At 41.3% G+C, this 25,458-nt stretch overlaps 1 protein-coding gene across 1 annotated transcript in view; it reads right to left on the minus strand.

The window, feature by feature from the left end:
- PPP2R5A (protein phosphatase 2 regulatory subunit B'alpha) overlaps window positions 1-25,458 on the minus strand; it is a 44,992-nt gene that overhangs the window by 16,272 nt on the left and 3,262 nt on the right. The window contains exon 2 of the mRNA XM_083494605.1: window positions 6,152-6,348. Coding sequence (XP_083350731.1) covers window positions 6,152-6,348 — 197 coding nt within the window. The remainder of the gene's footprint in view (window positions 1-6,151; window positions 6,349-25,458) is intronic.

The raw sequence follows: 25,458 nt of genomic DNA on the forward strand, positions 1-25,458 counted from the left end.
AACTTGTCCTACCTGGTGCTGCTACTGAATGGCAGATCAGTGCATAAGACCAGTCTCATGAAGCAATTGACATGGTGTGTATTACTGAAGCCTTGGTGGGCGAACTGAGCAGGCCTGACCTGACTCAGTGGTGTCCTCTCCCCTGGCATCAGCATAGGCTGGAAGGTCAATGTTGGTGGTGGGGGAGTCACCATCATCCACAGAAATACTGTATTTGCTTAGGAATTTGAGTTGAGGCTTTGCACCTTGTGATAGGCCAATGAGAGAGAACAAGAGTCCTATTGGTCCAGGGTGGAAAATATCCAACCCATGGGCTAGGCCAGGCCCCAAATTTGGCCTTCAAGGATGTTTCCCCCAAATAACACACTCCTACACTACATCTGATGTCATATAGTTGTTTAATTGTTGTCCATCTTGTTTATAATATTTTAGAAACTGTTCTGTGATTATTTTGTAATGAAGAGAGGTCTAGGAGTGTTATTAATAAATATATATCTGAACTGGAGTAGTCATAAATGCTACTAACCATAATTTGCTCTCAAGCCAGATTTTAACATGGAGATCCTTGTTTTCATCTCTCTTAATTTTGAAAAAGTGCACAGTTAAACTGCGACTTAGCAGTTAGTATGGTGATGCAAGTTCAGGTGTCATGGTAAACCATGGCTAAGTGGAGGGGAAACATCCAAGGGGCTAGAATAACAAAGAGAACCCATGAAGCTGTCGGAAATTCCAAATATCAGACCATGGTAGCTGCCCACCATAATGTTTACAGGCCACTGTAAAAAGTTGTGAAAAGGGACTTCTAATTTCCTTTACAAAAATAATTAGGTATTTCCAAGAGATATTCCTCGTGCATTATTCAATGAATTATGGATGAGTTGTGTCTTTCATGTATGTATGGACAAAAAGCGCTGAGGAGCAGCAGCAGTTTTATTCCCACTTAATGAAAGAATCTTACAAATGAAATTACGTGGAAGTAGAATAAAGCTGATCCGCACAGCTAACCTGGTGTGCCCAGTGTAAACAGATGAGTTGTGAGAAGAAAGATTCATGGAACAATGCTGTGCATCATAAACTGTTTTGTGGATGCAACTCCACATATTGATGGCAATAGTTATTTACAATTAAGTGTAGCCAGTGGTGAAATTCCAACCCAAGGTGGTAGGTCTTGGACCCCACAGATGATTCTAGCAATCAACCGTAATCAAGACTAGTACAATGTGCCACAAGCACAAAACAATAACTAGAAGTGTTCTGCAGTTTACTACTTTGTTTTAAAGCACAATTACTAGATGGAAGAACTGCACTTTTTAAAATCTCAAGTTATCTAGCCACTGTTACACCAATTACAAAAAGGGATTAGTTTTGTTTTTTTAATTTGTGAAGGCGCTGCTCTAAAATGTAATAGGTCTTTTACATATTTTGCAGGTCTTCACTGAATACATATTAATAATCTAACATTGCACTGCATTATAGATCTTTAACTGTGTATGCTGTGAACACACACACACCAAGGAGCTGGAACCAGTCCTGCTATAATCTGAATACCTGTCCAGAGGGCTAGCTGTGTCGGTCTGTTGCAACACACACAATAGCTTAAGGCACCTTAAAGACTAACAGATTTACTGTAGGAAAAGCTTTAAGTCTACTGAAGCAAAAACAACAGCTGGGGCACCTTAAAGACTAAAAGATTTATTATAGAACAAGCTTTAAACCTTCAAGGTGTCACAAGGGTGTTTAAGTTTATTTAACCTAGCAAGAGTATCTAATTCAAAGACCAGGGTTGAACACATGGGAAACTAATTTGGTTCTCAGTCATTTCTAGAATTAATGAAATTCTAATCATAGTATATGCACTATGATATTGCATGTACTCAAATGTTACCAAAACGTTTTCTAAAAAAGTATTAACATGAAACAAAAAGTTTTTGTCCACAACTGTACATTTCAAATTGGTATTACATTGATGTATTCTCATGAGAAAAGGAAACATGCATGGCTATTGTATCTGAGAAGGCTAGCCATTAAAAAAAGGATCCCTGGATGGTTAAGTCCAGTCAAAGGCAACTATGGGGTGCAGCACTCACCCCAGGCTCCTGCCATAGGCGCGCATCACCTCTCCAGCCGGGGGAGGGTCGCAGGGGGCTGCTTTAGCCCCGCGCGCGCTCTCCCAGCTGGAGAGGTGACGCGCGCCTATGGAGGCTCCTGCCATAGGCGCGCGTCACCTCTCCAGCCGGGGGAGGGTCGCAGGGGGCTGCTTTAGCCCCCCGCGCGCTCTCCCAGCTGGAGAGGTGACCCGCGCCTATGGAGGCTCCTGCCATAGGCGCGCGTCACCTCTCCAGCCGGGAGAGGGTCGCAGGGGGCTGCTTTAGCCCCCCGCGCGCTCTCCCAGCTGGAGAGGTGACCAGCGCCTATGGAGGCTCCTGCCATAGGCGCACGTCACCTCTCCAGCCGGGAGAGGGTCGCAGGGGGCTGCTTCTCTGCTGTCCTGGGGAGATTTTAAAAAGCTGGGGGTCGGCAGCGAACGCTTCGCTCCCGCCCGCCAGCATTTTAAGATCGCCCGGGGCAGCGGAGAAGTCTCCGCTGTCCCAGGAAGGCAGGCGGGGGGAGCAAAGACTTTCGCCCCCCGCCGGCCTTCAGAAGAGGTCCAGGACCTCTTCTGAAGGCCGGCTGTGGGCGAAAGTCTTTGCTCCCGACCGCCAGCAATTTAAAACAGGTCCCCGGAGATTTCCCTATGGGCTTTCGTCTTGCGAAGCAAGCCCATAGGGAAATTCGTCTTGCGAAGCGCCTCCAAAACAGAAAACCCTTTCGTCTTGCGGGTTTTCCGTCTTGCGAGGCATTCGTCTTGCGGGGTACCACTGTACTCATTTTCTGCATATTTCCCACAGGAATCTATCGGGTTGGCCAGTGGGCTGATCCAGCAGGCTAATCTTATGTTCTTATGAGATATCCTGAAAAACCTTCTACCAAAATTAATTTCATTTATTTTTACAAGATTTTTGAAATCTGGATTACTGTTTAGGAACAAGACATATTTTTTTGATCATCTTAATTATGTTTTTACTTGGTAAACAAAGCTTTTTCCAGGATTCCTGGTCAGCATCATCCATACCCCTGGTGAGCAACATTGTAGTTTGACCACTTTTCCACCATTGTATTTTATGGCTGTCATCAGATGTTATACTTGAACATTTGTTTTCCAGGAACACAGTCAAATATGAATTTGTAGATGACAATGCCAGAGTTACTAAAGATAGAGCAACTGATGATGTGGATTCTAAATCCATGAAAGTTTATGCCATGGTGAATTTGTTACTGTTCAAGATGCCAAAGCACTTTCTTTTTTTGCTGCAACAGACTAACTGTGCTACCCATCTGGAAACTGAAGACAAAGATTAAACTTGTAAATTTATATAAACAATTGGTGCAATCCACAGCCAATAAAATCAACAACAGATTTACCATTAACTTCAATAACCACAAGCAAGATTTCAACAATACATTTACAATCATTAACAGAAAAAGTTGTGAAGTGTCAGATCGTAATTGACATGTTTAATATAAAATGCTGTTGGACTCTAAAGTCATCCCTAAAAGGAAATAAAAGCTGGCCATTGCTCAATAATATTAAATTTAAGATAGTTAACCAATATGTGCACTTTTGTGTGCCACTTCTATTCCTTCAACTATGCTGAGGCTAAGGTTGTGGTGTACATACTTCTTTTTACTCTGCATTCAGTGCTCTCTGACTGCTGGTTTGTGAAGTTGTGTACACGCAACTTGTGTACACGCAACCTTAGCCCATTCCTCATCTGTCCTGTCATTTCTTGGGAAATTATGCATTTTGTTGCATTTGCCCCCAAACCAGCTTTGATCCAATATGAAAATGCAAGACACAAGAAGACATCCAGGCTCCCTCTCTAGCCACTGGTGTGGAGAGAAAGAAGGTGACTTGCAAACACATCCAACTACAGTGGTGCCCCGCAAGACGAATGCCTCGCAAGACCGAAAACCCGCTAGACGAAAGAGTTTTCCATTTTTGAGCTGCTTCACAAGACGATTTTCCCTATGGGCTTGCTTCGCAAGATGAAAACGTCTTGCGAGTGTTCCGATTTTTTCCCGCTTTCCCCCCCTTTTTCTAAGCCGCTAATAGCCTTTTAAGGGATGAGGGTGGCGCTGTGGGTAAAACCTCAGTGCCTAGGACTTGCTGATCGCATGGTCGGCAGTTCGAATCCCTGCGGCGGGGTGAGCTCCCGTCTTTCGGTCCCAGCTCCTGCCCACCTAGCAGTTCGAAAGCACCCTTAAGTGCAGGTAGATAAATAGGTACCGCTTTATAGCGGGAAGGTAAACGGCATTTCCGTGTGCTGCGCTGGTGCTGGCTCGCCAGAGCAGCTTTGTCACGCTGGCCACGTGACCCGGAAGTGTCTCCGGACAGCGCTGGCCCCTGGCCTCTTAAGTGAGATGGGCGCACAACCCTAGAGTCGGACACGACTGGCCTGTACGGGCAGGGGTACCTTTACCTTTAATAGCCTTTTAGCCGCTAATCCGCTAAGCCTTTAATAGCCGCTAAGCCGCTAATAGGGTTGCTTCGCAAGACAAAAAAACCGCTAGACGAAGAGACTCACAGAACGGATTGATTTCGTCTTGCGAGGCACCACTGTATACTGATGAACACTGTGGAAATGCAATCTGAAATGCAGTTGGGAGGGGGTTTAAGCTGTTAATTTGTGCACAACCTAAGTAACTTTACAGGTGTGACCAACATGCTACAAAGTCCACAGAAAATCTCATATTAAGTAGAAAAAGGGACAAACATTTTTGCAAATCATTAGAAGCCAATACTGGGGAGCTCATATGCAACCACCCTAGCACTCTAATTCTTGATATTATTTCTTCCCTACCCTATGCTGTTTTCTTGATTTCTTCACCTTCTGCTCTTTCTCTAATCTTCCTTCTGAACCTTCTCCATCATCTTAGTTTTCCCACTTCCCATCCTCCTTTCCTTCTTCTGCTTCCAACATTATTGCAGTTCCTTTTTCTACTCCTTTGTCACTTTCAACCCAACTAATTCTCTTCACTTCTTTCCCTCCCTTCCTCACCCGTTCTTTCTTGCAGTTTTGCTCCTCCTCATGATGAATAAGGAACAAGTGCACATTCAAAAATCAAGCAAACATTTTTTACGCCAGCATTTGTTCCTTTGCACTGTCTGTTTTGTACTAACAAGTGCAGAGTCAATGTGATGTCAGGAGAAGGAGCTGCAAACTAAATTGCTGTTGTTGGAGGGAGAGAAATGACTTTAAAGCTACAATTTCTTCTGAGACACAATTCTATGTATAGGAAGAGATTTCTAAAGAGTATGAAATTGCTGGGAGAAAATTGAGGTATAAAAGTAGCTGGAGCAAAAGCAATCTATTGACCAAGCTGTGAACTTTTCCTCCTTCAGCTGCAACTGCAAACATAGGAGGAGGTTTAGCAACTTTCTCTTGGCCTCTTACGGCTTAGGGAGACATGAACAGCCCCAGTCTGGCTCACACACGCCTTTACCTCTCCCACTCATGTGTGGCCAGGAGCAGTAGAAGTTTCTGCTTCTGTGCTTGCTGAATAGAAGCTTTTTGTACAGACTGCATAAACAAACTGTAGTAATGTAAAATATGGTTAGCTTCAAACAAGAGAACTCAATCTGTAGTTTTTGAAGCTGTCTTATCTGAAAGTAACCACAATTTAAAATTAACCACAGTTCTAGGTCTAGCTAACACAGGAAGCTGTGGTAAAGCAAAAGCTCCCAAACTCCTCCTCCTGGGTGTGGTGCCCATATCTCACTTAACCATAGTTTAGTGTGACATCCAAATGCAGCCATTGCTCTCTCCAGCTATAACCTTTGAGCTTTAATCCTTCATTCTGCAGTAAAAGAGGGACAAACAATGAACTCATTCCTACGTCCTTGCCACCTAGGAGTCTATGGTTGTCATGCAACTAAATGTAACCAATTTTAATCTGTTACAATTTAACAGCAAGTTAACAGGTAGTGTCAGCAAAAATTTTGTTCTGCTATAGAAAAATTAATACAGAACACAGACTATATTTAGCAAAAAATACTGGGTGTAATTTTTAAATGTGTCCAAGAAGAGTATACTTCAGGTATTTTACTTACCATTTTCACTATATCAGAATATGCTGATTCAACTAACACACCACGATGTGTTGAAACATATTCCACCAATTCATTCAGTGTTGCTCTTTTAATTTCTTTGCTTCTCAAGTCAGAGACAGAGTCCATGAAATCAAACAATACACAACACTGCTGTAGCTTCTGACAGAAGAGGTCTTGCTGTTCATTTGAGGTGGCATCTATAATGGAAAAAGGCTGCAAAATTAGAATTTAAATTCTGTAAAATTATAGAAATCAATATAACTTCCATCTCAACAGCAACAAACTAACACCAAGCAGGAAATATCAAATCCAATGTTCTATTAGCAGACATATAATTGTTACCTTATGTATGGAGTCCCTTCTTTCTCCCATCGGTAATGCAGAATATACGTGCTCAGCTGCACTAGCTGAGCTGTAACATATTACCGGTAATATGTTTACATTTTTCTAATTCTGATATGGTCCTCTTTCCATGATCCTGAGGGAAATTGTATTCCCAGGCTCTAGGAAAGGCTCTTTCTTAGGTTTGCTACAAAGTCAGCCAGTGCAAATTTGTCGTGCATTTAGTGAGCAAGGCTTCTTTCTTGAGGAGGAATGCAGAACCAGCATTCTACTGGCTAGAGAAGTGGTTCTCAAACTATTTTCTCTGGGCCCCACTTGCAGAATAACAATTTTCTCATGCCACACTGATTTTTTATTGATAAGAAATACATTGGAAAACAAAATGAAAAAACTCCTAGCAATGCTTGATTTATAACACAGAACACAACTATGATCATGGGACATTCAGAAAGTATAAAACAATGCAGCTACATATTCTGCAAACATAAATATTAGTGTGATACTATACTATGTTATGTTGTGCTGAAATGTTTAAATATTTCTTTGATTGTCCTTGAATCTTCTGGCCACATTTGTCATCCTCTCCTGTCACATCAGTGTGGTTCACCACACCCTTTGAGAACCACTGGGCTAGAGTACTGAAATTAGGCTGGAGAAACCCAGTCAAAATTCCCGCCTACCCATAAAATTAACTGGGCAATTTGGGACAGTCACACCCTCTCAGTTTAACCTACAAACAAGATTAAACTGAATCTGAGTATCAGATGCAAAGTATCAAAAATGTCATATTGCATGACATGCTGCTATGCGTTCTCAACTAATTTTACTAGTAACATGCCATTAAAACTTCAAACTGTCCTAAGCAGAGAAAGTACCCTTTCAGTTTACCAATTTACATTTTTACAGTTCTTACACAAACAAAAAATCAACACAGGATCAAATACAGTATAATACTGTTGCTAAAAAATATCACAGAGGTAATCATTTTGCAGTTATCTTCCAAAACACTCATAACATGTTTACATATCTGTATCACCACACTTTAAGGAAATTATGAGAGGGGAACTTGTACAAATGTGTCATGAGCTCATCACAAGTTGTAGCACAGTGAGCAATAACTGCCAACAGTCTTTATTGTTAAAATTTGGACCACCATAAAGAACCAGCGTTCAAAACTCCCATTGTTCTCAGCGCATTTTGCAATGGGGAATTTCATTAGTGTGAGCAGTTTCTGAGCTCTGGGAGCAGTACTGTGCCTAAGATTTTAGAATAAAACTGCAGAGTGGAAGGAAAGGAGGACCTTTTTCTGCCTCCCCACTTCCAGCTACTCTCTGAAGACTGGAGAAGAGACCCTCTTAAGAATATTAGAAAGGTGGGTGGGGAGAGGACTAGACCATGTGAAAAATGAACATAATGTTTTAGCTGCAGTTCATTCATTTTCAGCTTTGTACTCTGGTTATAAAATAAGTGCACCTAGGCATTCTGTTGTTGTGCTCATAACCTAGGTTTAATGTGTCATTTAGCTCCCAGCTTTCATATCTCAGTTTCTAACACTGGTTAAAACACCTATCACCATGCTGAGGAGAACCAAGTCAAATAAAGCACTCCATGGGGTAAAAAATTCCTATGAGGAGGGTCCCAATTCCCATCTCTGGCTATAGTCTACTCCTCCCTCCCAAGCAACATAATATAAATTTTCAGTGAGTTCACCAACACAGTTGTAGCTTGGTTTTCAAACAGCTTAGTTCTCGAATGTTTTGACTCTTAAACGCCGCAAACTCGGAAGTGATTGTTCCGGTTTGCAAACTATTTTTGGAAGCCAAATGTCTCACAGGGCTTCCGCAGCTTCCAGATGGCTGCAGGAGCTTTGTAAGTCGAACGGACTTCCAGAACAGATTCCGTTTTACTTCCAAGGTACGACTATACTAACAAGCAGCTTTTCAAGGAGCACAACGTACAAATACCTCTATATTCTAAATACCGGTAAATTGGTATACAGTTCATTTCAAGCCTTTTTTTACACTCCTCCTTCTAGTTTGTGCTGTAAAGTAAACAGTCACAGTGGCACAGAGAGGGTGGGTGCCAATCAGTGCATTTGTGTGGTCCCTCCTTGGCTTCTATTCATCAAGCTTCCATTCTTTTTATAATAAATACTAGAAAAGTAGTAGAACCTGAGTAGGCATATATGAAAACTTATGACATGTAATAAAAGTCAGCAGTGGCTGCCTGGAGCCCTGTCTAAATTCATATTTCCAATGTTTTTCTACCAGTACAGATCTGCAAGGTTAGATGTTTCCCTCAAGGAAGAGGCTGCAGAGGGCAAAGCAATATCAAATCCCGAGTTTCATGTAGTCATTTTGCTTTATTTAATGAACTGATTTATAGTCCACCCTTTATCTGTGGGTCCTAGGGTGGAACCAGAAACACTAAAATGAAAATAAACATTACAATAAAATAAAAAAAAACATAAAACCAAATGCAATGCAAATATTCAAGTACAAATTTAACATTTGTCAAACTGAGCATTGAGACAGCAAGATGATTCCCATGACATAGTAAGTCAAACATTGGCTTAGTGAGACTGTGCAAAAATGTCAGGTCCCAGAGAGGAGCTGGCAGCTACTTCTCTTCAGTCCTATGAACTAAGCTAAGGTTTGGCTCAAGCCCAGTCTTCCAATGAGGCAAGGTGAGGTGGTCACCTCAGGCAGCACGTCTGGGCCTAAGGAGTAAAAAAGGACCACAAAGAAAAAAGCGGGTGCCAACTCGTCTCCAGAAACCCGCACATTCATTAAGTCTCATTAAATCATGGTTTGCTGTAACACTTTATGTGAACTAGGTCAATAAGAGAAATGACTCAGTCATTAAAATAGTAATTCTGATTGTCTACTGTGCTTATTTTTTCTTCTTGCTTACATTGCAGCAATCTGCTCTCAGTGTTGTTTTTTTAATAAGTGTTCTAAAGTAGATGCAGTAATTTTTCTTTAAAATTTGAAGTCCATCATGTGCCATATCATATTAAACCCCATGAACGTCTGAAGACAATGGTATTTTTAGTTTTGAAATATCCCAATTCTGGGCTGAGCTTTTATGGTTATTGTGTAGTCTGGCAAGGCTTTTTTAAAATTTCAAACCCTCAAAAATGGGATGAGATAAAAAATGTAAAACAGAGATCTGGGACCTTCTCTTACACTACTTTTAGGACATTGAAAATGGAAGCAATATAAAATGGTAAAGTAAAATCCCTAGATCACTTGACATGGCATGGCCCTCATACAGCAGCCGGGACACCAATTTGTTCTCAACACATCCAAAGTGATCAAAAGCTTAACTTTAACAATATATGCAAGTACATGCCCCACCAACATTATGCTGCAAGTAAAAACTCAACAACTACTTTTGCACACTCCTATGAAAACACTGCCACATTCTCTCAAAACGGGGGGAAGGTTTCAAAGATGGAAAGTACATTTCCAAATATGGTTCCCAAGTTGTTAACAGTGGTCAGCAAGGAGTCGATACTGGCTCAGAGAAAAACGTTTAACAACAAACAAACAAACAAACAAACAAACAAACAAACAACAACATTGGGTGGCTTCCAACATATGTAAAAACATAATAATACATTAAACATAAAAATACTTCCCTATATAGTGCTGCCTTCAGATGTCTTCTAAAGGTGATATACGGAATTTACTCATCTCCCTGACATCTGATGGAAGGGCATTCCACAGGGTGGATGCCACTACCAAGGCGGCACATAAAAACAACCCCTATTTATCAGCGTCCAGAACTCAAACCACAATGCCTTTTTCTTCAGCCCCCCCCCCCCCGCAAACCTTCATTCTATTTTATTCTCAAGTCAATTTCTCTAAAATCCAGGCAAGTTCATATATTTCTCCCAACCTATCCTAAAACCCTCTCCAGCAACACATAAAAAGATAGAGAATTTGTGAAGCAGTTAATTTTCCTTGACATACTGCAGATATTGCCTGCAGGAGTACAATGTGAGGAACTCATTTTCTTCCACTAGCACAACACAAGAAAAACATATAAAACACTCAGAGGAGAGCTATTAGCATACTTCCATATCCTATGTAAAGTATCCTCCAAGGATAGCCAGAAAAAATGGAGAAGCACTGAGGTACAAGCAGATTCACAGGCTTCATCCAACTTCAACTTCATGCAAGAATAGGAAGCTATCTTTCTACCAAAGCACTATGATAAACATTGTGATAGCATACATAAGAGGATGTATGCTTTTACTGATGAAAATTGTGAAGGGAACTACCACTAGTATGGTGCACTGTTACTTTAAAAGAAAAGCAGGAAATGCTTACAAACACAGGTGAAAACACTGTGTTTAACTAACCAAGTTATATATGCCTGGTAATGTTGCACTAGGAGTGTATACTTAGCTTTGCTACTTTAGAATTCATACTAATAAATGTGAGTTCTTAGGACAGACTTAAATGTAGGAATCTCTGAATAACTCTAGTCTGCACAATTTTTTTAAAAAAATCACGGGCTAAAAACAAAGCCTTTTTTCTTTTCTGTGCTCAAATATGCATTATTTCTCCCTGCTAAGATATTAATGTGTGTCTCTTATAACTGAACTCTTCTGCAGATTCAATATGTATCTTTTTGAGCATTCAATTTCTTGAGATAGTAACTGCACAGAACATGTTTCTTAAGCCACTGAAATGGAGTTGATTTGCCTCTAAACAACTTTTAATTAAATAACACATTAAGTTATCCCTACCAATCTTGTGCTGCCCTGAGTTTACCTAAATGTCTATTTAAAAATCTGCTTTGATTGATGTGTGTCTTGTCTGCTCCTGCCATCCCTGCAATAGTCTGGTTGTTTAGGTATGCAGTGAGACAGATCTAAAGACCCCAAAATCTTCCATAAAAACATTTTAAAATGTAAATTCAGACAAAAAAGCTAAGTGTACACTCCTAGAGCAGGGCTACCAGGAATACACAACTTGGCTCGTTAAACACGTTCAGCTGCACTGGCTATCATTTCCAACATTTCTGTTAAAGGAACAATATACATCTCTGTGTACTGCACTTAGCTCTCATCTGTGACTCCTCAAAGCTGCCAAAAGTGACAGCAGCCATACCCCTCACCTGTGGCTCCTTGAAGCTGTCAACAGTGGCAGTGGACACACCCTGGGGAAACTGCTTTGACTGGCTGGCCAAACCAGGTGAGGTAGCTGATAGGTCTCAAAACCTCAGTGACTTAGGGACTTCCCCTGCATGCAAAGACAGGATCCAGCAGATTGAGCAAATGAGACCAAGAATAGGTCCAACAGTCCAGAAAGCAGTTTCTGCACTTGCTGTAGAGGGAAGTGAGGGGCAGATGGGGCTTGTGAACCTGGGAAGGTAGCCCATCTAGGAGAAGTGAAACGCTGATCCTAAACCCCAGCTGCCTCACAGGATATCGTTGGGAGAACAAAAGACTAAGGGGTAAAACCGTACACAAATCCAGAGTAAACTCCTGCAGACACCTGGATGGCACCTTGTATGCCTCTTTCTGGCAACTCCTGCGACCAAGCTGGTGCCAAACATATTGCTCTGCTTTCCTCCGGACCACATCAGAGGCCAAACCCCTCATTGAAATGCTCTAGAAAATCAGAACACCTGGATCTGGTATGTCTATGTCATTAATTCATTTAGGGTGCAACCTTGTGGCCCCTGTGAAAATGTTCTAGGGGGTCATAGGATTGTAGCTCTCCATCTCTGCCTACAGAGTGGGAAGCCTAATCATGGATGCCTCTTTTTTGTAGCCATGGAAACCAGCGGGAAGGAAGGGGAAGAGCTACTTATGGAAAGCAGAGCAGGTGGAACCAAAATGCCACACCCCTTTTATCCTGCTGATTCAAGGCCAGGAAGGCTTTTGATTTGGTTCTTTGTCTGCCTTTGATTTCCCCCCCTCTACTAACCAGGCAGAGATTGGTGTATTGCGCTCATTAGTATCAGACACCCCTTAGGTAATTGAAGGTTTATAAAAATTATACTAACTCTTGGAAATGTGGTAGGAATTTTTTTACACAGTTGGCAGCATTTGGGGCAAGAAATCTTTTATAATGAAGGAGGTTATACCACAAGTCATACTTTTAAGTACAGTACCTATATTTATTTATTTTCTTATTTGGACTGTGCAGTATCAAGGACTGCAGGCTAACCTTAGCATGTAATTGACCTGTGATGCTAACTGGAATTCAATTATAGCAGAAACACAAGCATTTGAATGGTCTGCAAGTGGGAAGAACAATGAAATTGGAATAACCTTCTCAGTATATACATTTTCCAACTCAGATGAATTACATAAGGATGAATTTCCTCCAGAAATAATTATTCTGCATGGAATATAAAATGCCATGTTCTCAATCTGATTACCCAGCACAACAGAAGTGCAGAAACTATACAGGAAAGTTGAACATTCTCACTGATGTGGGCATTTTACCAAGTTATGCCATTTCATACCATTATGGATTCATTGCCAATGAATTTGGCTGACCACCATTTTATGCCTTTCCCCTCTCTGAAAGTTTACTTCTCTCAGTGCTCCAGCTTATTTTCAGTAGTCACAAATAGACCATAAATACATATAGCATGTGTGAAATGTAAGGTAAATGACTATTCACAAGCCTACTTCAAAAAAGTGTATTAGGATATTATTAAGATTTTCCCTGGCTGTCCCTACCATTCTTCAGAAAAATGCAAGGTATACAGTAAGTAACTAAAAATGATCAACAAAGATTTGAATATTTTAGTTTCCAAAAGTTCTGAAAGTTGTGAAAGTTACAATTGTACAAAAGATAGCACACAAAACCATAGTTTCCTGTTGCCAAGGCAAAATGAATACCTAATGCATCTATGAATAGTTGGGCAAGTTTAAAAGTCCTTATTTGATAAGCAGTGGAACCTCAGGTTGCGAATGTGATCCGTGCAAGAGGCATGTTCACAACCCACAGTGCCGTGTCTGCGCACGTGTGGATCACGATTCGGTGCTTCTGTGCATGCGCAAGCACAAGCGCCGAAACCCAGACATAACCCGTTCCGGTACTTCTGGGTTCGGCACGGTGCGCAACCCGAAAACGCATAACCTGAAGTGTCAATAACCCGAGGTACCACTGTATATCTAAACAATTATCCTATTCAACACACACTGAAATGAGAAGTTCTTGCTTTACAATTTCATACCCACTTCGACATCCTGACAATTTGTCCATTGATGTCGTTAGTAACAAGCTCAAGGTAAATCCTGCTGAGTTTTGCCTACCGAATTTCCTGAATAGGCTACATTAGGTAAACCAAATCTATGGCCTGTTATCCACATATGTCAACTTAGCAATTCAACTTATTGTGAATATGCTACTGATATAATTGGTTTCCCTCAGAGCTTCCAGACATGTGCAAGGCCTAAGAGAACATGACAGATGTTAACTTGAAAGCTAGCATAATCTGCAGGGCACTGGAGGATGGGGATTGGGGAAGGTGGTAAAGATGTGAGAACTGCAGTCTGGCATGAATGCCATGTGCTTTCTCATGTGCAATTAAGCTGCTGAGCAATGAAGCTGGAAGAAGCAGAGCTAGCAGCTGGATAGGGAGAAGAAAGAATAGGTAGCAGTAGCAATCATGCATTTTGTTGCTATTCTTGCAGGAGTGTTTGTACCTCAACATAACTTGTCCCAGTCTCATAGCCTATGCTATGAGGGTTTTAAGGCTTAAGAGCTTTAGTCACCTCTTTACTATTTGAAAGAAAGATACTAAATAACGTTATCCATTTTGAGACACTGTTGTACAGTGGTACCTTGCTTTTAGAACAGCTTAGTTTATGAACAACTTGGTAACAAAAGGTTGCAAACCCAGAAGTAGGTGTTCCGGTTTGTGAACTTTGCCTTGGAAGCGGAACCTGTTCTGCTTACTGTTGAGTGTGTTCTGTTTGTGAATTGAGTCCACCGCTGCTAATCAGAGGCTGCCTGTTGAGTCTGTCGGCTGTTGAGTCCCAAGCACCCATGCAACACAGAAGTGACATTTGGAATTTGCAATTTTGTTTCTGTGGCTTTTTCGTTTTTTTGACTGTGACTGTGGCCAGTGGCGTAGCGTGGGGGGTGCAGGGGGGCCAGCCGCAACATCTGGGGGTTAGGGTTAGGGGGCGCAAATCCACGGGTTAGGGGGCGCAAATTACTTGCCTTGCCCCGGGTGCTGACAACCCACGCTACACCACTGAATGTGGCTTGTGACTTCATTTTTGTGACTTGTTTTTGTGACTGTGTGGAACCCAGTTCAGCTACTGAGTGATTGACTGATTGCATGACTACAGAAATGGATAAAAGCCCCCCATTCAAACAATGACTATCAGTGCACGCAAGGAAAAAAAAGGGGGGGTTTTATCATCTACAATACTGTCTTATTTATTTTATAGTACAGTACATTGATTATTGCTTTCATTTTATGGATCAGTAGTCTCATTAGATAGTAAAATTCATTTTAAATTGCTGTTTTAGGGGTTGTTTTTAAAAGTCTGGAATGGATTAATCTGTTTTGCATCACTTTCTATGGGAGAGCACGCCTTGGTTTTGGAACACTTTGGTTTTGGAACAGACTTCCGGAACGGATTAAGTTTGGGAACCAAGGTACCACTGTAATGGCACACTGGAATAATTCTTCTTCTTGCCTGTTGCTCTCATCCATGTCTACAAAAATAAAATTCAAATATTCTAGACCTGAAAAAGTCTAAATCAAGCATAAAACTTCTACGCAAGTTAACTGCTTTAAAAACTGAAATAGGTTTGTTATACATAAACTTTCTGTAGGTTTAGCTGTTGCTGTGGAAACACGGGAGCAACCATAGCAAAAATGGCAGCATAATGTGAGGCACATTGACAAACATGATTCACTGATCTTTAGTATCCAACCCTTTACTTCTTTTTTATTTACGAGTTGTGAGTTGTGATCACCTAACCATTGGGTTTTGGCACAAGGCATCAGCAGCACCTTCACAGGCATTGCGCAGTGTTCCTGTCTATTTTGCAAAGTAGCTTTTTACAATTTAGAAACAAGAGGGCTGCTGAGTTTTTTATATAAGCCCTTCTCACTTCTACCATACCATCTATGCATATTCATAAGAACTGCCTTCCTGATCAGATTGCTTTGCATCCTGCATCCTAGCAAATATTTTAAGACCAACAATGTGCAAGAAACGCTATCACTCACAACTGATGGTACATAGTTTGCCTTTATCAAAGGTCTAAGGACACCCTGGCTGTGACATTTTGTAACTATCTTGGCTGCAAGATTTATCACCAACAGGCTTGTCTACTCTCCTCAAGCATCTTTCCACACATTGCAAACACTTCAAAATATAGCCATAAATTTATTTCAGCCTACATTACTGGTTCCCAGTACCTGCCAACAGTCTTGATTTCTGCAAGGCAGGCCTTGCTTGGGAGACCCTTTGGTGACTATAGTCCATAGGGCAACTACATAAAGCAGAGCACCCTGTTAATGAAATGCCCTCCCTGTAGACATTTGGTTTCCCCCCTCTCACTCTGTTTTCAGTTAGCAATTGGGAACTTTTTTGTTTCTGCATGCCTTCAGTTCATAGTGGAATTGCCCACACATGTGCAACTTTTTAATGGGCATTATACTGTATTTTTATTGTATATTATATTTCACTGTTTTACTGCTTAATGTTTCATTCTTGAAAGCTGCACTGTGCTCTTTCCAAGAGGAACAGGAACTGTGGGGAATAAAAGTAACAATGATAATATATCAGGCACTGCATGAAATCCAAACTCATGTGAGCAGACTTCTACTTGTACATTAAGGATTCCCCTTCCTCTCTTCCCCCTGCAGACCCACACCATCCTCAAAATCTGCTCAGAGTTCTTCAACCCTCCAGAACAGATTTGAGGAGCACACAGAACAGCAGAGAGGCACAGAAAGTCTCGCTGTCCTACTAGAAGTCAGTTCTAAGGATGCAACACATTATTTTTAAACTCACCATATTCCTAGAAAGATTATCGTAAGTTGGGCTACAATTCATACTTTATGTATTTGTTTAATATGACATATTTACTGAAAGAATAACGTGGCACTAATTAGACAGCCATACCAGCCAGTTTCACAAGGCTAAAAAAGGTTCTTATGTAAGTTTTAAATGCATAGTTAGGGTCTTTCAAGAAGAGAAGAATAACCCACTTCTGGAACAATCCTACTATATTTATATAAGCATACTGACAATTCAAACATGACAGCTACTTTGTAGGCTGGATCTAGAAACATCACAGAAGCAGTTCAGTTAAACACGTTCTAAACTTCATACAGGGACATCCCATAGGTGAAAGATAGGACTCTACAGCACCATCAGTGCTATAACACATATAAAGCACTTTATCTTTATAAACGTACCTGAGTCCATAGTCCATATTTTAACTAGGATAGGATGGGCGGAGGTAGGCAAGAGACGCTAGCTAATTTCTAAGTGAGGGAACATTCTAAATAGCTTTTGAACACTAAGTTACTACAAATCCAAAAAAGGAAAGAAAAACTGGTTCCAAGACTTGTGACTATATACACTAACACAGGGATAGCAAGCATAGCCTAGCCAACAGTCAGGGATATTGTAGACTCCCAGTAGCATCTGGATGACACCATGTTGGCTACTCTTGCAGTAACTTCACATTAGCCGTTTCAAGAAAAATAAAATTTCACCCCACAGTGAACTGCTTCATGAGAGACAGTATTAACCAACAATGAAGGGAGTGGGAAACAGTGCTGTGTATTGCCCTGAGTTTAAACCCATGCACTCATTGGGTTGGGCTTTCAACACATCATTCCATCTGTTTGCCACCTGCAACTAAGAAGAGGGATCCCTGGGCAGTGCACTGCTTCAGAAACAAACAAGATCTCTCCCAACTTGTTCAAGTTTCCCCTCTTCTTTTAATATCCCTCCCCTTGTATCTCCCTCTGCCTTTTTCCCCATTGTGAATTGGCAGGCAAAGATCTGGGTTTTTTTTTTACTTTTGTACAACACCCAGCACATAAATAAAATATAAATATATAAACAAGGTGATAGCTATGATAATTATACAGTGGTGCCTCGCAAGACGAAAAGAATCCGTTCCGCAATTCTCTTCGTCTAGCGGTTTTTTCGTCTTGCGAAGCAAGCCCATTGACAGCCTAGTGGATTAGCGCTACAGCGGTCTAGCGGCTTTCCGTGATCAGCTGTTAAGCGGGTTTTTCAGCGGAACAGCTGTTGGCGGCTTAGGAAAAGGGGGGGGAGCGGAAAAAACCCACGGGGACGCGCAAGATTTTTTCGTCTTGCGAAGCAACCCCATAGGGAAATTCGTTTTGCGAAGCGTCTCCAAAACGGAAAACCCTTTCGTCTAGCGGGTTTTCCGTCTTGCGAGGCGTTCGTCTTGCGGGGCACCACTGTAGTAACAAATATTACAAATTATTTGAAATAATAAACTGACATTCTGCTGAACTCTCTTAAGTCCTCTTGTACTCTGTTGTGCAAGGGAAGAGGTCACATTATTCTAATACCACACATGCAGCATTTCCCCCTGCTGAATATATTAATTGCAACCAATATCATTAGGTATTTTGTTTAGATTCCTTCTACACTGCACAAGACTGAACTTCTAAAGATGATGACATGTAAGCCCAGAGGATAAGATCTCCACTTATAATTAACATCTGGAGAGGGATGGAACAGGAACACTCATAGCATGTATAGAAAATGTCAGAACCAATTATTGCTTTAGCCAGCAGGAAGCCACTATATAATGGAATAGTGTGTGAACTAGGCCTTAAAAATCTGCTGATAAATGGACAACAGATTTGCAAACAAAGACCTTTAAAAATATTATTGCTGCCAGTCAGTAGGTTAGACTGAATTCCCCCCCCCCGATAGGTTTTTATCTATGAAAGGTAGGTTTAAAATATTATAAATAAATAGACTTCAGACCAGATAAAGTCAATTAACCTTCAGCAATATTTAATATTTCCCTCATATTCAAATAAATAAGTTTATTCAATTTAACACCTGCACAACTAGAATCTGACTCAACTTGAATGCAATAAACATGGAAAAAGAAATTCAATACTATGCTGGCACAAAGATGCTGAAGATTAAAATAGAAAGGTTCTGCATGTGAAGACTGTCAATGGACACTATATTTAGCAATTACTGTTCATGAAAGTGTATTTTTTTAAAATTAGACATTTTAAGGAGGTCACATCTTGAAGAACTTAAGCTATGAATAGTATCTTTGTTTAGAAGACATGGAAACTTTGCAATGCTATGTGAAAGCTCTGTTAATAAAACTGAAAATACCTTAAAAGCCTACATATTAAAAACACAATAGTTGTTGATCCACATTTCTAAAATTTAAGAATGTCTATGTTCCTTCCTTTTCTTAAGAAATCAAGAGGCTAACATTAAAAACAATTAACATAATAACCAATAATTACTGAAACAAAGCAACAGGACACAAATAAAGGGACAGTCTATCAAAATAAAAGCAACATACAGATTTATAGCTCCACTGCAGCAACTAAATCAGCAAAATACACACTGTGTTCAATTTCAAACCCTTGTCTAAAATACCAAGCATTTCCCATGTTTCTAAAACACTCAATATTGTGGTTAAAAGGACTTACCATAAAACTGTAAAAGGTATAAAGCAACAATTAAGGTGACCCTGGTCCTTATAAACATTTTGGGGAATAGATCTGCAGATGCTGAATGGAACATATGACAGAAGGCGTAGGATGTTACATAACCAGACTACCTTTGGTTGAAATGCTAAGCATACTTATAGGGAAGCTCAGCTGAAATCAACAAACTTCCAATTTTTTTATTTCTCATGAAATATATCAAAATTATTTAATATTTAAACACATGCAAAACAATTTCATATTAAAAACTATTTTTGTACTCAAAATTAGGATAAAAGTATGTGCTTAAAAGACTCATTTAAAAAGGAAAGTCTTGAACAGATGCTGAAAAGGCCATGGGGAGAGCACACCCCAAATGCCCAATTCCTACATCATACAAATGGACCTCCTAATAAGATAGTGTCTGCAAGAAAACTCTCCCTGCAGAACGCCACCCTGGTTGGTTGCATATATAAAGGAGTGAGCTTATCCTTTAGGTATTCCAGTACCAAGATGTATAACACTCTGTTCACCAGGACAAGCATTTGGCACTTCGCCCAGTAGATAACTAGCAGTGTAACGTGATGGCAAAAGTCTGCCCAGGGAGCAGTCAAGCTGCTGTGTCTTACACTAGTTGCACTTTTGCTCAACTCCAGGAGCAGTCCCCACACACAGCACATTGCAGTAGTTTAACCTAGAGGTTACCACATTGACCAGGCTACCCAGGACCAGAAATGTCTATAGCCATCTTACCAGCACAAGCTGGCAAAACACACTCCTAGCTACTGAGGGCCTCTAGCAGAGATTATCCAGCAGCACCCCCAGACTACAAACCTGGTCCTTCAGGATAAGTATGGCCCCATTCAAAGCAGGCAATTGAGGGAACCATGAACCCATGGCACTTTTGTATTGCCAGGTTTGGGGCTCCAGTGAGCCTCCTAGCCATCTGCCAAGTTTAAGCCAGGAGCCCAGGTTCAAATGACATGCTAAGCTAAACCTTGATTTAGCTCACCACAGTGCGGAAATGAAAAAAGACCAGAAACTAAGCGCTCCTCTCTGGGATCCTACATATTTACGCAGTCCCTACAAGCCACAGTTTGGCTTACCAAGTTATGCAAATGAGGTCACAAGCAGAGATTCAAAGAGTAAGTCTTGCTAGTGAAAGGCCTTGTAATGACTTCTGCTAGCACAATGGGGCTTTTCTCCCCCCTCCCTCCTTCCATTCTGCCCCAAGGTGGCTTGGAGTAGTCAGCAGAACCCCCAGAACAATACGGGGGGGGGGGGAATCGTTCCATCTGGCAAGCTGATATCCTTGTGTTGATGCAATGCTTTCCATAGCACTACACTGGATCCTCTCTGAGTGTCTCATTTTAAGAAATCATTAAACGCCTGTCTGGTTAACTAGGTTACACTGAAATTTAGTATAATACTGTACTCATGTTACGTTTTAAGTATAATCTAGCCCAGATGGATTTATCAAACTACAGCATTTGATAAGAGTTTTTGAAAAGTTTGCCCACTGTAAAACTATGGTTAAAGTAACTGCTTTGCAATTATATCAGAATTCGCTCTCTTGAGAGTAGAAGAGGTACAGAACACTTCTGTCACACAAATTCTTGAATCCATATTTGGACACTCAGTTTTTAAATTGGAAAAAACCTGAGCCTCAAAAATCTCTCTCAAATCTTGAAATTCTTTGGCATACTTCCAATCCTTTCACTATAAAGGGCATACGTTTCCACCAGGAGTCAACCTCATTTGGAAACAATCTAAAATAAACAGATTTGATTTCAGTGTTTTAAACAAATTGTTCTTTTTCTTTTCCAGAGTTGAAAATGTGAATGTTTCCACGGTGCTAACTACAGATTTACCACTGGGTGCGGTGCTTTATGAAATCAATTCCCTAATGGTATTTAATCTAACATAGGCACCATCTTCCTGGGGCCCCGAGTGCCAAGACTCCCACAGTTTTTGTTGTGGGTGCCCAGTCTCTACCCCCTGCCACCCACTGTCTCTATGGCCACCTCCGCACAACATGACCACCGTGCATAAACTCCATGGCTGCCTCTGTGCACCACATGCCGGGCACCATGGCTGTCACCTTACCTCTTGGGCTCTGGCACTGTGGCAGCGACTGGACCAGGGCCTGCACCTCTGCTGCAATGTCCTGGTCCAGTCGACACCGCAGTACTGGAGTGCATGCACCACGCCATCACGTGACATCATCATATCATAATGTCAGCACACTGCGGCATGGTGCACATGTGCTTCTATGTTCAATCAGCAACATGCTTTCTTAAGTTGATATTCTATAGGTAGCAAACAAGGACCAGAAATAACAGTAACATTTTAAGTCTAAATTATAAGGGCAAACCTAACAAGTGCTGTAAATGGAATCATAATAGTCCCAATTCAGTAAGCCCTGTAATATAAATGCATGAAGCAGCCCCCCCCCTAATTTTACCAGTCCATAGTGCCCACACATCATAGTGCAAATCTGATCACATGACTATAACTAGTATCCCTTGTCCACCACCTGGATGAAGTCCAACAGCGAGTAGTTTTGCCATTTGCTCAGAACTGCAAAAGCAGGGGAAGTTACAAAGCACCTACTGGACACAATACAAAGCTGCTGGATTAGATTTAGCTAAGTGGGTCATATGTTGCACAGTCCTGTTAAAGAACTTGTTGCAATGTGGCACATAAGTTGCAGATCAGCAAAATAAAGGATAAGTTCTGTTGTGCTTGTGGCTTTCCCATACATATCTGAACAAGGTCCTTCAATTTGCTTTACAATCTATTCCTTATAAACGCTTAGTACAGAAAAAGCATATTTAAGACAATCCATCTATTATTCTCCCTCAAGCCTTCAATTTCCAGAGAATGAAAACTGATGCAAGGCACTCCTTAGCAAATAGCTTGTACAAGGTAACCAATAACATCTAACTATCATGCATTTTAAAAACCACAATCTAGTGTCACCAGCTAAAACAGCACATACTTCAGAATGATGAAAGGGAAGACAACAATGTCACAAGACCTGGAAATATTCCTCAATTGTAGAGCATGCTCAGTAATCTACAAATTTTTGCTAGGCTTAATTGCCAACTACTACTTGAAGTCACCATCAACTACTCTCTTCTCTGTTTTACTGAGATTTAGGGCACATGCAGAGAACCAAGGAGAAAGGAAAGGTGGTTTATCTCCCTACCAATGGCCTTTTGGAAAAGGTGTGAGTGACACCTTGCTACTTTGGTAGAAGTCTAATGGGAAATGAAGTAGACCCCCCTCTTCTCTCTGACCTGCAGAAAACAGTGAAATAAAGGTTGCCAAGACCTAAGGTGAAGACAGACTGTCCCATCTTCCCCACAATTCACAGAAAACTCAGGAAAATGTATCTCTGTGCTGGGCATGTGGAAAAGAAATAAGGGTAGTTACCATTAATAATATAAAGAAGACTGAGTACAGTCATACCTTACGTTGTGTCAACTTCAGGCTACGTCTTTTCAAGTTGCGTCCTGCGGCAACCCGGAAAAACTGGAACAGTTACTTCCAGGTTTTGCCCGGGTTTTGCTGCTTACACATGTGCAGAAGCGCTAAATCGCGCCGTGCGCATCCGCAGACACAGCGCTTCTGGATGCGAACGCTTCGAGTTGCGGACGTGCCTCTGGGACAGATTACGTCCACAACTTGAGGTTCCAATGTATGTTACTTTACTTTCTTGCACTTATTTGGAGTATCATGACATAATGTTTCCAAGTATTTGCCACATAATAGACAACTTTAATGGACGACATGACACTATATTCTTGCTATGGCACTTGCTTCTCTCTTTCCTTCCCTCACTATCTCTCTCCACACCCATTTTCTTACCCACCCTTCACTCAAAAGTCCCCAGGTGGGTTATATACAATTAAAAAATACAATACTTAAATCCACAAAAAATACAGGCAGCTCCCATTTATGTGAATTCAATATGCTTGCGACCTTGTATACACGCCGAATGCAGAAGCGACCCGGACACATCATAAAGACATCACTGAAATGTCTCTAAAAGGGCGTGGGGGGCAGAAAAGGGTATTTGCCGGCTTTTTCAAAGGGTTTTGATTATATGAGATTTCACTGATGTGTGCAGTGCTGCAGAACGTAACTCCGCATAAATGGGGGGTATCTGTACAATAAAACAGCACCACTCAAAATTAGAGGAATTTGACAAAACAACACCTCACCCCACCAAAAGTCTGGGCAAAGAAGCACACCTTGACATGACAAAAAAGTTACAGTATCAGTGTAAGATGCTCCTTAGTGAGAGCATTCCACAGCTACCACTGAAAAGGCCCTATGATACACCGTTGCCCTCAAACCCTTTTTGGCAATGTCACCATGAGCAGAACCTCCCTGGGTGATCTTACTCAGATAAGTTGATATGGAAGTAGACAATACCTCACATACTTTGGGCCCAATGTTAGGACTTGATATTGTTGGAATACCTTTTGGGGGCTTTTACTTACCATCACTATCAACATGCTTAGTTAATGCTGAGTTCATTACTCCTGTTTTTATTGTATTTTAATGCCTTATTTTGGACCACTTTCAGATATTTTTATGATAGGTGGTATACTACTTTAAACAAAAGAATAAATACATTTCCTATATTTTGTGTATGCTAATTATATAAATTGGTATCCAATTTGCAGCTATTTCTACCAATAATTTCTAGTTTAGTAGAAATTTTACCTTAGAAATTATTTCAGCTGGAAAACATCACCAACTGAAATTTCAGAACCTGCCTTATGAGTCATCATTTTTTGATGGGCATGCAGTATATACACAGATAATGTGAGAAACTTGCTTCGTCTAGTCCTATCCCCCCTCCTACTTCAATTCATTCATCCTACTTCTTGCCATCCAAAAACATATTCCAGTTGGTAGAAGAAATAGAATTGGGATGAGGAACATGTGACCTTCCAGATGTTGTAGCACTACCAACTCCCTTCTCTTGCGGGGGCCCAATTAGTGCCATTGCCTTCCGTTAAGAGTTTGGGTGTAATCCTTGACACCTCCCTTTCCATGGAGGCGCAGGTTAAAGCAACACCCAAGGCAACATTTTTCCACCTTCGCCGCATCAAGCAGTTGGTGTTTACCTTTCCCGCCCCGACCTGGCCACAGTGATCCATGCGACGGTCACCTCCAGGCTTGACTACTGTAATTCGCTCTACACGGGGCTGCCCTTGAAACTGTCCCAGAAACTCCAGCGGGTGCAGAATGCTGCAATGAGGCTCCTCACGGGGTCACTGCCATGGGAGCATATTCACCCAGTGCTTTTCCAACTGCACTGGCTCCCGGTGGAGTACAGGGTCAGATTTAAGGTGCTGGTTTTGACCTTTAAAGCCCTTCACGGCCTAGGACCCTCGTACCTATGGGACCGCCTCTCCCGGTATGCCCCACGGAGAGCCTCAAGGTCCATAAATAGCACCACCCTAGTGGTCCTGAGCCCTAAGGAAGTTAGATTAGCTTCAACCAGAGCCAGGGCCTTTTCAACACTGACTCCGGCCTGGTGGAACGCTCTGCCTCATGAGACCAGGGCCCTGCAGGATCTGATTTCTTTCCGCAGGGCCTGTAAGACAGAGTTGTTCCACCTGGCCTTTGGCTTGGAGCCAATTTGATTCCCTCCCCCTCTTTCTTTTTCCTTTCTCCTCCTGTGATGAGGCTGCATTTTAATATTTTAATGTTTCAATATTTTAATGTTGTATTTTAATATTGTTTTTAAGTTGTATCCATTCAACTTATTTTTATTTTTGCTTGTTAGCCGCCCTGTGCCCAGCCTTGGCTGGGGAGGGCGGGGTATAAATAAATATTATTATTATTATTATTATTATTATTATTATTATTTCCAACCCTGACCATGGCTGGCTGGGACTGATGAGCATTTTAGTCCAGCAACATCTGAAGAACCTCAGGTTTCCCACGCCTGATGTGGAGAGAGAAAGCTAAAGAAGAGACACAGGGGCCTCTCTCTTCTGCCTTTTAAAGGGCTTCCCGCTCAACTACTAGAAAATAATTAAGTTAGCACCACTTGCTCAAGACACTATTTGAAACACATAGTATACTCTCCCAGAATGTGTCACATCTTTGGATGGTCAAATATCCCTTCAAAAGATGTGGTATTTTCTTCATTTTCTAGACACGCTAGTGCAGTGCAAGAGTCTCAGTACTGCTTGTATTAGCAGTATTAAAAAACAAACAGAACTCATTACACTACACTACAAAAATGTCAGTCCTAACCCCTT

This window comes from Podarcis liolepis (genome assembly GCF_965112155.1).
Source record: "Podarcis liolepis genome assembly, chromosome: 3".
Classification (NCBI taxonomy): Eukaryota; Metazoa; Chordata; class Lepidosauria; order Squamata; family Lacertidae; genus Podarcis; species Podarcis liolepis.